This window comes from Gouania willdenowi, chromosome 9 (assembly GCF_900634775.1).
Source record: "Gouania willdenowi chromosome 9, fGouWil2.1, whole genome shotgun sequence".
Taxonomy (NCBI): Eukaryota; Metazoa; Chordata; class Actinopteri; order Blenniiformes; family Gobiesocidae; genus Gouania; species Gouania willdenowi.
In genome coordinates this window covers 3,106,898-3,124,365 of record NC_041052.1, presented here as the reverse complement: position 1 = coordinate 3,124,365, position 17,468 = coordinate 3,106,898, and the positions used below count along the sequence as shown (strand labels likewise).

Genomic DNA, 17,468 nt, shown 5'->3' with positions numbered 1-17,468 from the left:
TTTTTCTGTACTTTTTTGTGTTTCTGGTAGAATTTTGTGCATTTTTGGAGTCATTGTATATATTTTTGGGGTGTTGTTGTCGTTATTTTGTGTCTTTGTGTATAGTTTTGTAATTGTGTGTTTCTAGATTTGTTTTTGTGTGGTTTTGGAGAGATGTTGTTTATTTTGCTGTCCTTTTGTGTGTTTTTTGGAGGAATTTTGTGCATTTTTGTCGTTTGTGCATTTTGTTTACTGGATGTGCAAAACCAGAGGGCGCTGTTGATCACTCTTCTTCTTTACATAAAAAAAGTCCCAAATGTCAGGCCTTTCACATGTAATAAAGTTGATATCATGCAGGAGTTCACTAAAATGTCAATTTTTTTATTATTTTTTAAATATTTGACTCACAAAGTGACAGGATCCACGTGACAACACAATAACCACATGGTTTTCCCCGTAAGAAGGCCTGCACTGGAGGCTCTTCCTGCACCTGAGGTGCTGTTCATGATCATTCATCAACACTTTGGAAATAAAAGACATACACACGGTCGGCAGTGCAGGTTTGGATCAATCCTGCAGCGTGGTGCGTAATTACGCACGGCCTGGGGCCCCGTGGGTCTAAATGCAAACAATGGCTGTGGCTTCTGGACGCGCACGTCACACACAAGTGTATTAAAACACTGAATCAAAGCAGGACAGTGAATGCTGCACGTAGACAAACACACGATACAAAAAAAACAGTGATGCCATGGAAACACCGGAGGCAGGTGGACCACGTGAGTCCATGTGGTGACGCACCATGACCCCCTTTTCCTTCTCCTCCATCTTCCCCCTTTATTCTTTTATTTTTGGGGGGTAAAAAGACACGCGTCAGGACAAAAGCAATTAGAGCTTCTTTTCAAAGAGTCGAACAATAGGTGGCGTGTGCCGGCTGCCCGGCGGGCCGCGACCCTCTGCAGCACAGCACAGGGACAGGGATAGGAAAGGAGAGTCTTGGGGGAAGGTGGGGGTCTTGAGGACATGTCTGATAGGCTTATGACGTCAAATGTCAAATGGACATTGTTTCATCACAGTGGGAACACAAAACTGTGATTGTATCAGATCTCAGGGTCACATGATCAACATTCAGGTCAGCATCAGAATAATGACAAACTTGAGCATTAACACAAGGAAAATCAAAGGGTTTGTGGGTTTTTCCTGTAAATTTGATGTTTTTGGAGGAATTTAGTACATTTATGTCATTCTTTTGTGTATTTTTGTCATCTTTTAGTGTATTTTGGGATTTGTATTATATATTTTTGTCGTTATTTTGTGTCATACAAGTCTTTGTGTATCGTTGTCATTTTTGTGTTTTTCGATTTGTTTTTGAGAGTGATTTGAGGTTTTTTTTTTTGCTGTCCCTTTGTGTGTTTGTGAAGGAATTTTGCGCATTTTGTCATCATTTTGCATATATTTGGAGTCATATTTTATATATGTATTGTATATTGCTTTGGGTGTCTCTGTTGTTATTTTGTCTTACAAGTCTTTGTGCATAGTTGTTGTCACTTTGTGTTTTTAGAGTTATTTTTGTATGGTTTTGCAGTGATTTTGAGAATGTTTTATTTTGTGTATTTTTGTTTTTGTTGTTTTTGAGTTATTTTGGTGTTTGGAGTCATATTATATATTTGTGTTTGCATTTTGCATTTTTTTTTGTTATTTTTGTGTACTTTTGGAGTAATTTTTGTATATTGTTGTTGTCCTTTTGTGCATTTTTGGAGTCATTTTGTGCATTTACTTTGCGCGGGAGACAAAGTCAACCTATAGGCCACATCAGTGACAGAGTTCGGCTCAAAGAGCGAAAGTTTGAGTTGAGATAATATTCCAAGAGCAAAAGTAATTTAATCAAATATTACTTCATGCACTGACACAAAATCATTTAAAGTGTATAGATTATTGGTAAAAGTTTGTTTTCTGGGTGTGGAAAACTATACTACAAATAAATTTAAAGCATGTTTTTAACCTGCTGAAGTGTTTTTTAAGCAGTAGAAATAAGAATGATAAATGTTATTTTATGATATAGTGTAAGTGTAATCCAAGCTGGACTTTTGCTTTGTTGCTTCAGTCGTGCCTCTTGCAGTAATAGATGTGAAAGTTGCAGTAAAAGCCGCTCTTTCTTTCTTTCTTTCTCGTACGCGGTGATGATGTTGGAGGTTTTGATAGGTGGGTGGAAAGGAAGGGGGATTTCTAGAACAGCTTGTAATCTAAACCCCCACGTGGGCTTGTCAACAAGATAAAGCGAAAAAAAAGAAAAGGGGGAAACAGACTGGGACTTTGGCTGTGCGCTCTCAGCCAATGGGAGCAGAGCTGAGGGGAAAGTCCCGCCCCTTGCCGAGAAACGACGCTGTGCAGCTATAAAGACTGAGAGCGGCTGTTCACTGCTCAGAATAAACGCCCTCACTCACGGATACTACTCTCACAAGACGCACGGAAAAACTCCAACGCGCACGGATTATTACTAGAACTATGACTCTGGAAGAGATCAACGGACAAGACAAGATGGATAACACTGACAGGTGAGCGGATTTCCATCACTTTATGCTTTCCTTTTTGAAATGATTTCAATTATTTCAGCGTGCTCATGATGTGCGTGTTCTTTTTTTGTGCGTAAAGGGCGCAGAGCGCAGGCGCAGCCCTCGAGGAGCTGCTGCTCGCCGCAAAGAAGCAGGACTATCTGACAGTCGGAGTGTATGAGTCCGCTAAAGTCATGAATGTGTAAGTATCACATGCACACGCACATGTAACCACGCACTGAGGAGGAGAACTGTGTCACTGACCGTGTGCGCGCTCCCTTTTCTCTCCACACAGTGACCCGGACAGCGTGGCTCTGTGCGTGCTCGCCACCGATGAGGAGTACGCGTGCGACATCGCGCTGCAGATCCACTTCACGCTCATCCAGGCGTTCTGCTTCGAGAACGACATCAACGTGATGCGCGTGAACGACATCGAGCGCCTGGCGGAACTGGTGTGCGCGAGCGAGCCGGACGCCACCGCATCCAAGGACGCGCATTGCATCCTGGTCACGGTACGTTCCCGACAGCAAAAATACACAGGAATGACTCAGAAAATTCACAAAAAAAAACCAAAAAAAAAAAAATACATGCAAAATGAAAACAGAAACATACAATAGGACTTGATTTTGTCTCCGTGCATGAATAGAAATCTTTGATTCAATCACATCTTCATGTTATTCACTTTTACTCTTAGAATATTATTTCAGCTCAAACTTCACTCTTTGAACCTGACTGTCACTGATGTGATTTGGTCTGTAGGTCGACTTTTCGTCTTCCCTGCAAAGTAAATGCGCTAATTGACTCCAAAAATGCACAAAATGCAAACAAAATTGACTCCAAATATACACATAATAACAAAAACATGCAAATGCAAACAAAAATATACATTAGGACTCCAAAAACACACAAAAAGAACAAAAAAATACACAAAATGACAACATATATACACAAATACTTGTAAGACACCAAAATAATGACAGAAAATACACAAAAATTATGAAAAACGCACAAAATTCCTCCAAAAACACACAATATTGACAGAAAAAACCCATAAACCCTTTGACCTTTCCTGTGTTAAAGCTGAGATTGGTCTTTATTCTAAATGCTAACAGGAGTGTTGTCAATGTGATACGATCATAGTGTTTGTGTTCCCACTGTGTCTGTGCACGAGTCTAAACATGTGCACGTGTGTTTCTCCTCAGAGTCCCAGTGCAAACCCATGGAAAGACCCATCTCTGGACAAGCTGAGCTCGTTCTGTGAGGAGCGCCGCAGTGTGTACGACTGGGTGCCCACCATCACCCTCCCAGAACGCTGAGGTCATCACCTCCTCATGATGAGGATGATGATGATGTTGATGAAGGAGCTGAGCTTCCCCCCTCACCTGTGTGTGGATTAAAGAGGCTGTGGCTGAAGCCCTTCCTGCACATGCACTCATTTCCAGTGCATTCAGGGTCCAAGAACACTGATTGGTTCTGGATCAGCCCGTGGATGGGAAAGGGGTCCGAGTTCAGGAGTCCGGCGTGGACCGGGTCAGAACCGGGTCAGGACTGGGTCAGGACGTCCGGTAATGGACATGTGGAAGGAACTGGGAGGACTGGAGGATGAGCTGAGGAAGGATGAGCGGTTGGATGGAGATGAGACGGATTTTTGGAAACGAACTTTGGAAAGTCAGAGGTCCAACGATGGGACCTGGAAACGTCTGAACTGGACTTTTATCTTCTTCATTCGGGACGTTTATTGAACTGAGCAGAAACTTTTGGAGTCAGCTGTGTTTGTGCATGTGATATCTATACACGGACTTTTGTTTTTGCTTTCAAACATGCAGAAGATCAATGCAATACTGAGCTGTACTGATTGATACTATATGAAATGTGAATAAACATTTGAATCTAACTTATTTTGTCTCAAGAAATTGATTTATCCTTCACCTGATAGTCAGTCACATCAAGTAACCATCAAGTAGCCTGGGCAATATATTGAGATTCAATATATATCGAGTTTTCTATTACAATATTGCCTATATCGATTTATTTTATACTTTATTTTGGCTTAAATACTTGTTTTAGGGGTTGCTGCTTTCACTACTACAGAACTCACTCACACGTTCTCTCTTATAACACAAAAAGCCAAAAGTGGCAACATGGTGCAGCTGTTTGTTAATATATCTGCCTGTGTAGCATTTTTCATCAGCAAATTTACCTAGAATTGTCTTTCTGGTCTGACTTTGAGTAAAAAAAAAATATATCATTATCACATTTGGAGAAATATTGAGATATAAGTTTTGGTCAATATCCCCCAGCACTAGCAAAAAAAGGGGATTAATTTCCATTATCTGCAGGAAAAGTAAACTAGTAAGTGTTTATGTTAGAAAGGCAGAGATTAAAGCAGTGTTTTTCAACCTTAAGGTCATGAACCTATGTGGGGTCGCCTGAAATGTCTAGTAATTGATAAAGAATTACTGACTGGCACATCTTGTCACTTTGTCCACTAATTCCTAGCTACTCTATACTTGTAACACAGTATAAGAACATGATCAAAAACCTAATTCTAGGGGAAAAAGGTATTTTGGTCTTTAGAAAGTTGTGATATAAATGGGGTCACGATCCAAAAAGTTTGCAGCAGCTTTGACTCAACTGATCCGCAACAAAGAGACGCCTCTGAAGAAGACTGGCAGTTGACAATCGAAACATGTCAGGAGATCAAAGTAATTAAATTACATTTCCTGAAAAATAGATGTCTGAACAAATGACACCTAAGATATTATTTCAAAAGAAGACAAAAATTATTTGCTTGAATTGTAAATGCATCAAATCGATCAGCAGGTGCCTCTGAAAAAGACTGGCAGTTCACAGTCAAAACATGTTAGGAGATCAAAGTAAATTACGTAAAAAATTGTTGTCTGAAAAAGTGAAATCTTAACATAATATTTAAAAAGAACTTGCTGGGATTATTATACGGAAGCCAAGTAAACATCAAAGCGATCAGCAGACACCTCTGAAGAAGACTGGTAGTTGACAGTCGAAATATGTCAGGAGATCAAAGCAAATTTCCTGAAAATTATTCAAAAAGATGACTAAATGAACTTTCTGGCATAAATAACTAGAAGTGTTGCAAATCTTGGGTCAGAAACTCTTCGATGGCCGCTAAACGGATGTGTGCGGGTCTGTGGTCGATTCAAACGATGCAGCTGACAGTAAAAGCAGAGCCACATCAAAGAGGCAGCAGGCTTCAGAGAAACTAAGATTTTCTTGGTAGTAGTGTGTGAGTCTTCAAAGTATGCACACACACACGCACACATACACACACACACAACTAGGACTGGGTGATGTACACGTGTGCAAATCCAACCTAAGGAGGGGGTAGTTGTTGTTGTCAGGTAAGGGTTGGCTGATCCTCACTGGTTTAAATGGGTCAGTGCGTGTTGGGTGGCCTTCACAAAAGAAAAGTTTCCGGCAGCAACAACATTTGGGAAATAAAAATGACCTGTTTTCTTCTAAATAAAAGAAACATTCAAAGCACAATAGAGCCATTTAATTTAAAACATCCCGATCAGGTTTTAAATGGACTATTATCCAGAATTCATTCCTAGTTTGAATCAAATCTAGATCCTCCCACTTTATCCCCTCCACAGTAATTCTTCGAAAGCTTGTGCAATCTCAGTGCAACTCAGTGGAAAACAAAAAACAACACCTGTCTGATTATTTTCTTTCTGTCTTTTCCTGCTGACTGTAAAAGGTGTTGGTTTGTGTGCGTGCAGACAACACAATACATCTGCAGACTAGTGCGCTCACTGCTGTTGTTGTTGTGTTGCTGCTGTTTGTTCAGTTTAACATGTTCCCCTCTCTCTCTGTGTGTGTGTGTGTGTGTGTGTGTGTGTGTGTGTGTGTGTGTGTGTGTGTGTGTGTGTGTGTAGCGCGCTGAAGCCTGGAGCAACGGTCCAGACTGTCTGCACCCACTGTCTCAGACACACACAGGTTTTCAATCCTACAGCTTTTAGGAAATGGTTTTGCAATCAGTAGAACTTTAGACATCATTCTGCAGTGCAACACACATTAGTGAACATGCCAAATGTACATACAGAGACTTCTCTTGTAGGAACAAAACATGTTTTCACAAATGAAACCCTGGCAACATCAGGTAACTTTGCAAATTCATGTTTGAGCGCAGTTTGTTATTGACAACTTGTTACGTCATGTTTGAATTAAAAGAACAACAGTGTTACATAATTAAATCACATTGGTTGTCATCAGTTTATAGTAAATCATATTCTAATTGATTCATATAGTCTCAGAAAAGTGTGTTGGATTTGAAATTGGATTTTTTTTTTTTTTTAGAAAAGTCACATCAACAGACGACAGAGTTTTAATGGCAATTCCTTCACCAATGGAAGAGTAAACACTTTATATCATGATGTAATAACATGTACTATGGAGGATCAACTCTGTCGCAATTAAAAATAAACAACTAAATTAATTGATAATAAATACCTACAGATATATGCCATAAATAAATAAATAAATAAATAAATAACTTAAAACTTAAATATATACCAGTAATAAATAAATAATACAAAAAAATTTGCCATAAATAAATAAATGAATGACTTATACCAAAATATGCCATAATAAATAAATGAATAAGTAACTTAATAACAAATATATGCCATAAATAAACACATAAATACAAAAATAAATGCCATTAATAAATAAATAAATAACATTTATGGCATATATTTAAGAATTAAGTTATTCATTTATGACATATTTCTGTAGGTATTTATCTATTTTTTTTTTTTTTAAATCTATTTCTAATTGTGGTAGAGTTGCTCCTCCATAGTACTATACTGTATATGTTATGTATAGACATAAATGAGTACAGAGGAGTAATGTGTAAAAGTGTATTTACTAAAAAAAAAAAAACAACAACTACATATCCAAAAAACACAGTTACAATGAAGTACATTAGAAAGTTATAAAAGTACAAGTAAATAACAAAGGCCATCATCCAAAGTAGTCAATGAAAAAACCTGAAAGAACACAGAAATAATCCAGAGGAAGACAGAGTGAATACACAGTTCAGCTTCGTGTTCATGCACTTCTTAAGTAGTGAGGGTAATCATGGAAACGGGTTGCACCTGTGTGGAAACAAGGGAGTTCTAAAAGACAAGGGGTGCAATACCAAAGAAGGGGCGATGACCCAGAGAAGTTTTAACAACACACATGTGCAATCAACCAATGAGGAGCCAGCAGGGGGGATTCTGGACCCTGATTGGTAGCTTTGTTTAAACAGAGAACAAGACTCTGTGCCCTCACATACAGGTATGTTCCAGATATTGTCCTTCATGTGACATTCAGAATCCACCTGACACTATTTGGAAATGTTCCGCCTCATTATGAGCACATCAGGTTCCTCGTTTAAAGGGACACGCCCACATTTGTCGTGTTGTGGTTTATTGTAAACACTTGCAGTGAAATGCTGCTGCTCTTCTTCTCTGAACACTTGGTCTCGTTCCTTCACTTACTGTAACCCCCGGCAAGATGCAATTACACCATGAGCTGGCTATTCTCACCCCGCCCTTTAATGACCCAGCTGGTTCTGGTTGACCAATGGGAGGGAGGGAAAGATGCAGTGCTGCACGGTGTCGGGTGTCTTTAATCCGAGTACAGGGCGTGTGTGTGTGTGTGTGTGTGTGAGACTCTTACAGCAAAGATGAGCTGCTGCACTCTGCATAGATAACTGATGAGTCAGCACATTTCTGTATGTAGCACACCTAATGCATTAGATGAGTGCTGTGGTCATTGGCTACAACAAGGAGTCACTGTTAGTTTGTCCGTATGACTTCACACTGATGGGGTTTGTGTTAAAAGTGGCTCTGATGCAGCTGCAAATCCCCGTGCACGTACACGTGCACACACCTGGGGATGACCGCAGCTTTCTGTCACATGATCAGTTTCTCTGAGCTCTGCAGAACCTGTAATCAAAGAGAGAAAAACACACACACACACACCCTGTAAAGCACCTAAACTCCTGCACACACACACAGAGCAGGTCATTGCAGATGAGGTCATAACTGATATTTTAAGTACACTTAATACTGAGTTTTGGTGATGCATCTGTTTTTAGATGCAGTGTTTTCCTCTATTTCTGCAGGTTAAACTCACGTGGTTGTTTTTTAAAATCCCACTGTACAGTAATATATTGCTTTGGGATTGCATCAGTAAGTCTGTACTGTTTGAATTCAAGCAACAATCATTGTAACATCTATAGCAAAAAAAAACATGATGAGCATTTGTCAGATTTACAATTTGACATATTTTTTTTCTCATTTTGCGAGTTATTGGAGTCGTGTATTTATCATGTCCTTTTATTGTTTTTTTCCCCCTAATTTTGGGTTTTTGGAGTCATTTTAAGTATTTTTCCTGTCGTTTTGCGTATTTTTCTCTTACTTTGTGTTTTTTTAGGTATTCTGTTTATTTTTTGTTGTTGCTTTGGGTTTTTGGAGTCGTTTTGTGCTTTTTTGACCTTTTTTGGAGGTGGTTTGCTTATTTTAGTTGTTGTTTAGTGTTTTTGTTGTCATTTTGTTTAATTCTGTGTACTTTTCTCTCATGTTATGCATTTTTGAAGTCATTTTGTGTATTTTTGTTGTTGTTTGTGTATTTTTCTCTTATTTTATGTGGTTTCTTCAAGGTATTTGGTTTATTCCTGTTGTTGCTTTGAGTTTTTGGAGTCATTTTGTGGATTTTTGATGTCATTTCTTCTGCACAGACAATGTTTTTTTTGTATGTGGAATATATCCTGTGGTGCATCACATTAAAAGTAGGATTAACTTTTTACATATATATATATATATATATTTTATATTTCTTTTATTTGCAACAAAGATTTGCTGACAGTTTGCAAAAAAGGAAACATCTCAGATTAAGTCTATGCATCATCTGATGAGGTTTCTTCCTTTATTGCATTTTGTATTTTTTTTACATTACAACCAACACAGTTGCAGCAAAAAAAAAAAAGAGTTTTTATCTGTTTCTGAGTAAAGCAGAGATTATTTGGAAGTGATTGTGATTGATTCAGATGTCATGATTAAATCAGCCTGTGGCTTTAGGTTTGAGGACGAGCGTGAAGTACCGAGGGGGCATTTGAGGACACTTTGAAAGACTTACTATTGTGTTTCCCAGCAGACATTCAACAAACTACAGCAGAAAACAGAGAATAGAAACCAAGTGCTTCAAAGAAATCCCTTCACGATTGTTTCAATAAATACAGAATCACGTGGAGGAAAAGGAATGTGGTTCGTCCTAACCCCGTCTGCTTTGGAATTCTCGTCATATTTCCTCAGATACTAAGGCTGCATGTCTGGAACATATAGGTGGGGCGAAGCTAAGTGATTTGCTAAATATGGGGCGCAGTCTGTAGCCTCGCTGTGGCTGACACATTACTGACATAGCAGAGCTTATGCTTCCAGGAGCACATGTACTCAGAGCCATGCCAGGAATTCCCCTCTCACAGCCCACAGTCCTGGAGGAGAAGTAGAGCAGCCGACCGGAAGCCATGACCAAAGGAAGGAGAAATGAGCTAATGTTGCAGTCTGAACGGACTCAGACATATACAGAGCAAAGCTGCTCATCTGAGAGAATGGCTGCAGCATCCTGGTATTCAGACTAGACGGAGGTCAGACAGGGTGAGGGGGTGGATTCAAGGAAAAGATTACAAATACCTTTGTGCTGAAGTTTGAGGCTATTTTAGGACAAGCAGAGAAGTGTCTTATAAGGCTACAATCATCCCTGGGACATGTAAAGCTTTGCATACATTTATAATATAGAAACACACACTATGTATACGCTCTAAAGCACAAAGGCAGAACAGCTTTGGTTCACTTTGGTTCATGCTAATCTAAAGCTAACACTAACACTGACTGTATCTATAGAAGCTGTTTGTGCATCAATTAAATATCAGTGAAATCAACCATAGTTTAGCTCTAGTTAGTAGTACATGTGGACCACATGCACTCAGTGTGCATAGTGCACGAGTTAGTGCACGAGTAGACTTTACCAGTAAAGCAAAAGTGCTACTGCACTGTAAAAAATTAAAAATAGACTTTATTTAAAACAAAATGCAAACTTGTTCCCTCAAAAAAACATTGCATTGACTTGCATCAACGTATAAGTTAATCTAATTGATCTAAGTCAACATAAATTAGCTAATTTACAAGTTAATCAAATCTAATTGATCAAAGGCTACAGTACAGTATGTTCACACTGCAGATCAATTCCAATTTTTTTGCCCACATGTGACATGTATCTGATTTTTTAATGTCTATGTGAACAGAGGAATTCAGATTTGTTTTCAAATTCAACCCAGGCCACTTTCATATGTGGATATAAATCTGATACGTATCTGATATTTTGCAATGCTAGTAGTAATAGTAGCACCAAGAAATGTTTTAGTAGTGCTAGTAAACCTAATGTAAAAAAAAGTAGGAGGGATTAAAACCAAATCCAACTCCCTGATTGGTTGGAAATCTTTTAAAAAGCCAATGGCAAAAATTAATTGGCTTTTCTCTCTCGCGTTATTAGCAAAAAACAGGTTACTAGTAGTACAATGGCGTTATTTAGCTTCCTTAATTTCGTGAGAGGGCACAAAGCAGAAAGGAGTGTAGAAACTGTAATCGAGGGCGTAAAAACAGCATATATATAGTACTAATGACACTATTTGCATCACTAGTAAAGTGTACATGCAGACTAGTAAACCAAATTTGAGCTTAACTATGGTTGATATCACTGATATAAAGGAACATGTGAGAGAGCTAACATAGTTGTACATGATATTAAGAGATCATGAGAGTTTGTTAGCAGTTAGCATAGTTAGCGATGATGTGTAGAGGAAAGAGTGAAGGGGTGATCAGATGAAAGACAACAGAAGATTAAGCACAGGCGTGTTTGCGCTGTGTCATAGGTCAGAGTTTATTAGTGTAACAATGATGCAGCTCATTACAACAGCCTAGCGCTCACGCACAAACAAGTCAGTGTGTGAGTGACGGCATGTGTTCATCTCAACAAAAAAAAAGAAAGAAACTACCTCAGAATGGAAACAACATGTTTTCACCTCCAAGTCTCGTAAGTGTTAGAGGTTAAAAATACCTTCCATGAACAGAGTGAGGCGTTACGTAATCACGTCACGGGCACAGAGAGACCATGTTCTTGGCAGCGTATCTTATCTCACTGCTTACGGTGCTACTTGTGCTCTGACAGCGGCCTTTGAGTTCTCACTGCAACATGTAAACAAACATTCATTCACAATGTAATAGTAGTACGGTCATAACATGTCATTTTAACAAATAACCCACGCACTGCACTCTCAAAACATTTTTTTTGACCAATTGAAATTATTCAATACGCACATTTTACATTTTTGCTAAATACTTTTTGAGATATGGTCAATTCAGTAATTGGGGTATACTGTATGTTGATTTTCGTGCATCCTTATTTTTCTTCCGTTGCAGCTTCCAATATCTCAGGAACTACATCACATAAGAACCTAAAATGTGGTACAGTAATACAGCTCCACCTACTCTCTCAGAATATACAATAATATATGCTATACATTCTATCTGGTGGACATACCAGCGACCCTAAATAGTCAAAAAGTCAGTGTGTGTTTGGGTCTGGAACATGTTTGAGCCTTCAGTAAACTACTTAGCATATGTCTCAGCTCCCTGTAATTTGATCAGCTTTGAGCTATGTACATAGACTGTTCACATCACTAATGATTAGTCACAGTCATTTTGTGTAGTTTTGACGTCGTTTTGTGTATTTCTCCTTTTATTTTATGTGTTTTTTAAGGTACGTAGTTTATTTGTTGAAATGACCCACCTATCATCTGCAGAGAGACTAAATGTAAGACTAAATGCTGCAATAAACACATGAAAAAAGTTAAATTCTTATGATGCAGAATGTAGGGGAAACACACTGGAGTCTTTTACACACCAGGGGAAACGTTTTAAGTGTGATGTGCAGGAATCCAGTTTGAACCTTTCCTTTTTTCAGGCTAATTTCAAAGCGCAATTATAATTTTTTCCACGGGCTTCTCAAGGAGACCCACGTTCAAGGTCTTTTGGAGGGGGGGAGTGATGCAAGCGCCCGTCGTCCTTACACCATGCCTGTTTTTCATGGTAACACACCATCTTTAACCTAGTAACACAGTGAAGTGAAGGGTGCATGGCAACAGTAACTCCTCCCCCCTTCCCCCTCCTCCGCTCTCACGCTCTGACTCTTTGCACCTCCACATGTTTTTTTTATTCAATTATTAAACAGATCTACCTTAAAATAGTGCTTTTTTTTGGTGTTTTATTGATGTGCTGTCACTGATTAAAAACAAAAATAAGCTTTTTGTTTTGCTGGTGTGTGTTAATCTGTGGATGGAGGGAGGGGGCTCAGAGGGGAGGGGGCTGGACAGCCAATGGGAGAATGGGATTAGCTACAGGCAGTAGTAAACACGACTTGTTGCTGTTGGTAACAGAGACGCGATTGGCTGTTGGGAGTTGTTGCTCAATAGGAATGTGTGTGTGTGTGTGCGTGTGTGTATTTCCATCATAACTCTTCTGTTATGAATGTGTTTTTTTGCTGTTGTGCTCTTTAATAACCTTGTTATTCCTTCCACTTCTGTTTTCATTTACACACAAGAACATTGGGTCTCGTCAGGGGCCGTTTTGTTTTGTTTTGTTTTATGGTCCACATCAGAAGTGTTTGTCCGAGTCTTTTGAACTTTGGTTACCTTTGGGTGCTGCTGACCTGCACTGACCGTACTGTGCTAGCAACATCACACACAGGTAAACATCCTGGGTTTCCTATGGAAGAACAAAAGAAGGGGGAAACCTGATATTACGTGCACTGACGCATGTTGATCATCAAAAACAGGGGCCCCAAACTCATTTTAGTTCTGGAGCCAAATCAGTTTATCAAAAGTGGGACACAGATTTTATGCAGGAAAATTAGTAATTTGAACATTATTTTGCACTTCCATGCATAATAAATTCTAAAATATGTGCGACATTGATAATGTCAACAAGTGACACTTTTCACTTTCAATTTTTTAAATTTAGTGTCCAATTTTTATGAAATTTGGGGAAAATTTATGCAATAATTTGAAGGGAATTGTAGGATTTTGGAAATAATTGAGAGTTCTTTTAACAATTGCAGATAAATGCCATTATGTGATAGAAGCATAGGGGAAATGTGAGCCCTGTAAATATTGTGGAGTTTCATTATTATTTTTTTTTATTATTTTGGATCGCGATCACAGTTTTGGTTGCCATGATTAAATTAACCTGAACGTCTGTAATATTTACGTTCAAAATATGGGCTCTGCACTCTGTAATAGTGTATTTATTCAGTTAGCCTTTGGTACATTTTAAATTCTTGGGCAATTTTTTTAAAAGTATTTTTTAATTTATTATTTTTTTAAAATCATAATTGCATTTTAAAGCTTAAATTTGTAAAACTGTACACATATTGTTTGTTTAAAAATAGCGCAATAAAAACACAGATTTTTCCCTAATATGATATATAATTGTGATTACAAAATTGATCAAAAAAAATCATGATTATCTTTTTGGCCATTCGTGCAGCCCTAATGTTTTAGCTCAAATATATATATATATATATACTGTATACTGAATTTGAGTTGAACTAGAGTTATAGTTCACAAAGTAAAAGTGTAGAGATATGAGATTGTGTGTTTTAATAAAAACAAGAACAATAAATTTATTAAAATTTTTCCAAAATTTCAGGTGACCCCATTTAAACTTATTTTTTCTCCATGCATGATAATTGACAATCCAGTACAAAGTAGTTGACAAACATTCAAAGTCAACACAACAACATGTACGTGTACGGTACAATCCCAGGGGTCACAGTCATTTTGCTGCTGCTGCTGCTTTGTTTACGTAAGGTTTCTTCCTGAAAGGGGCGGAGCTTCACACTTGGCACATTCCCAGTGTTGGTTACAGGGCTCCAGCAGCAGCAGCCAATGGGAAGCCAGGGATTATCCCATGTGCCTTTGTGTGTGTGTGTGTGTTTAGAAAGTAAATCTATCAAACAGTACAACTGTATCTACCTGGCTGCACGCAAAACCAAAATAAACACAGTGTAATAAAGACAAGATCAAATAAAAGTGTTCCTAAATGAGTAATTAATCTAATCTAATCTACAAAGGAAGTATCTGACGTGTGTGTTTGTTTCTGATTAATCCTGGATTTTGTCATAAAACTAAAAGCACATCCTGTGTGTTATCATTCAGGTGTGTATTATTATCCTGTTAATGTTATGTCATTGCACTGTTTGCTGGTTCTTGGCACCCGTAACTAGACTTATTACCGTCAGCGTGGTTTGTGCTTCCAGTTAAACTAAAACTTTATTACTGACACATAAACAATAATTCTGTTATCACCTAAGTTATAGAACATGGCAAACACCAGAAATACACCGTGTTTGCATAAAGCATTAGTAGCCTCAGACACTTGTATAGTGTGTGTGTCTGTACGCGCACAGGATGCAGCTGCACTAAGTAAACCTAATGCTGTGTGTGTGTGTGTGTGTGTGTGTGTGGTTGTTTACTTTTTTATTGTTCTTTATGTTGTTTTTGTGACTTTGTTTCATATGGTTGTTTTAAGAACATTTTGGTGTTACTGTAACTTGTTTTATGTGATAATAATAATAATAATAATAATAAAAATAATAATAATGGTGATATTGATAACTTTAATTTCTGTAAACAATAAGTCGAAAAATAAAAAAATAAAAATATTGCTTTAGCGATCATCTGCTAGCATCAAGGAGCTAGCTAGCTAGACTTCATAGTGACACCACGGTGGTTAGTGTAACTGCAGTAAAGTACAGGACAAACATAAACAGTACAGGAAGTGACAGACGGCCGGACGCACACACTGGCACCACCTTGTCCATCTTGTGGATGGAGAATGGAGCAGAGTACAGTTATAAAGGAATACACTGTTGAAATAATAACATGGATTATCCTTATCTTTGATACATGGTTTATGTAAATAGATGCAATGGGTCTCTTGCGTGCACTGTGCCCCTGTTTGTGTTTCACTTTCTCTTGTTACCCGTGCACTGATCTGATGTTGACATTAATAGTTGTTTATTGAAAAAAATCGGTGCTTACCACTAAAATAAATGTAAATATGTAATTTCTTTGAGAAGAAAAATGAGGTTTTCACTGTCGGTTCTGACTCGGACGAGAAAATGCAGCCCGATCTGCACTCCAACTGTGACAGTGATTTATTTACCCGCTGTTCATGTGATTGTTTACTGCAAGACCTGTGCACATGCCTCTGCGTACATCTGTGGAACCAAACAGTAGTTTCGTCCACCGTGCTTGTCTTCTTTCAGTCTCCAAGCTGTCTTTTTTGTTTTCCAAGTGTTGGGCCGCCTCTCCAAGCTGTCGAGAACGCGCACTAGCGTCATTTCACATGACTTCTGCAGAACTGCACGGGAAACTTGTGCCCGGAGCAGCAGAAGAAAATGTATCACACAATCTGTTCAAAACAATAGGGAGAAATATGTGTGAACTCATTAAAAGACTTAAAAGGAAGGTTTATTTTTTCACAAATCCTGCCCTATGCTCCTTTAAAGCCTGTTTACTAACATGACAGTAGACAGTAAGAAATGAACAGAGAATGAGCTGCTACTCTTAAAGAAAGGTTAAAAGAGGCTAAATGCAGCTGAAGAAAACATGCAGTAATAAACATGCGGTCTGTGTTCTCTCTGAGGCTAGTGATGCTATCACTGTAATGTACTTTTATTCCTGTCCTGACTGCAGACTGTCAGACAGTTTATAAAACAAAGAGCATCCTTCCATCAGAACCAGAACACACACTGACTCATTCTAAAGAGCTCAGTAATAACAAAGCAACGTGTGTGTGTGTGTGTGTGTGTGTCTTTGTGTAGATGTTCAAAGGACGTGCACGCTCTTTGCATGCATGCATGCAAAGTTGTAGAGGGCTGCAATCAGGAAGTTGTATGTCTGCTGTTTGTCTTCATGAAATAATCATATTTGATACAGTGTACACACTGTGTGGCCGTGGGCGTGTGTGGATGCTAATGTGCTGCATGTAGGCGAGTGTTACCCACTGCCCCAGAGCAAGGCATCGTGCTGACGTCTCACACGGAAAATGACAAAGATCAGCTTTGTTGGACTTGTGGGTGATGTAGAGGAACTCAGCTCGAGTGTATCCCCCGTTGACTGAGCATGTGCGTATTAGCGTGTGTGTAAGTGGGTGTTTGTATGACGCTGGTGGAACTTTGTCTTCAACAGAAGAGAAAGTCATATCCAAAGGGTCAGAACTGGATGATGTGCATGATGGTTCATTGTTCTATGGATCTGTGACAACCACATTTATTAATTTATCTGAATAATGTCCACTGTTATCCAGGAAGTTTAGAATTATTTAGGGCATATTATATAGTCATCTTAAAGATGTAAATCCTTGTTTTAATCAGAATTAAAATGGGTTAAAAGGGACACAAAAATGGTGGAAACGGTGGTGAAATGGAATTGATATTGGTTAAAAGTAGCAAAATAGAGTGGCCAAAAACAGACAGAAAAAGTGTTAAAGAGGGTTCAAAGTGTCAATATTGGCTTAAAAGTGGGAACAATTAATTTAAACTGGCAATCAATGAGCATGAAATATGGTGAAAAGTGACAATAATGGGTCAATACATGCGACATTAGCTGGAAAAGTGGAGGAAATGGTTTTTAAGTGGCATAAATGTGCAGAAAAGGCATTGAAATTTGAAGTAATGTAGCAAAAGTAAATTAAAAGGAGCAAAAACGTGACAAGAAAAAGTGAATAAAAAAGATTAAAATATGGAAAGTTTGATGTAGTTGCAGAAAAATGGTCAGAAAAAATGTTCAAAAGG

The 17,468-nt window shown here is 38.4% G+C and overlaps 1 protein-coding gene across 1 annotated transcript; it reads left to right on the top strand.

Annotated features, from left to right (window-relative positions):
- Positions 1-2,359: 2,359 nt before the first annotated feature.
- gadd45ga (growth arrest and DNA-damage-inducible, gamma a) lies at positions 2,360-4,426 on the top strand. The gene is made up of 4 exons (XM_028458697.1): positions 2,360-2,531; positions 2,629-2,730; positions 2,824-3,040; positions 3,731-4,426. The coding sequence occupies exons 1-4, from the start codon at positions 2,482-2,484 to the stop codon at positions 3,842-3,844; spliced, it is 483 nt and encodes a 160-aa protein (XP_028314498.1). The 5' UTR covers positions 2,360-2,481; the 3' UTR covers positions 3,845-4,426.
- Positions 4,427-17,468: the final 13,042 nt, after the last annotated feature.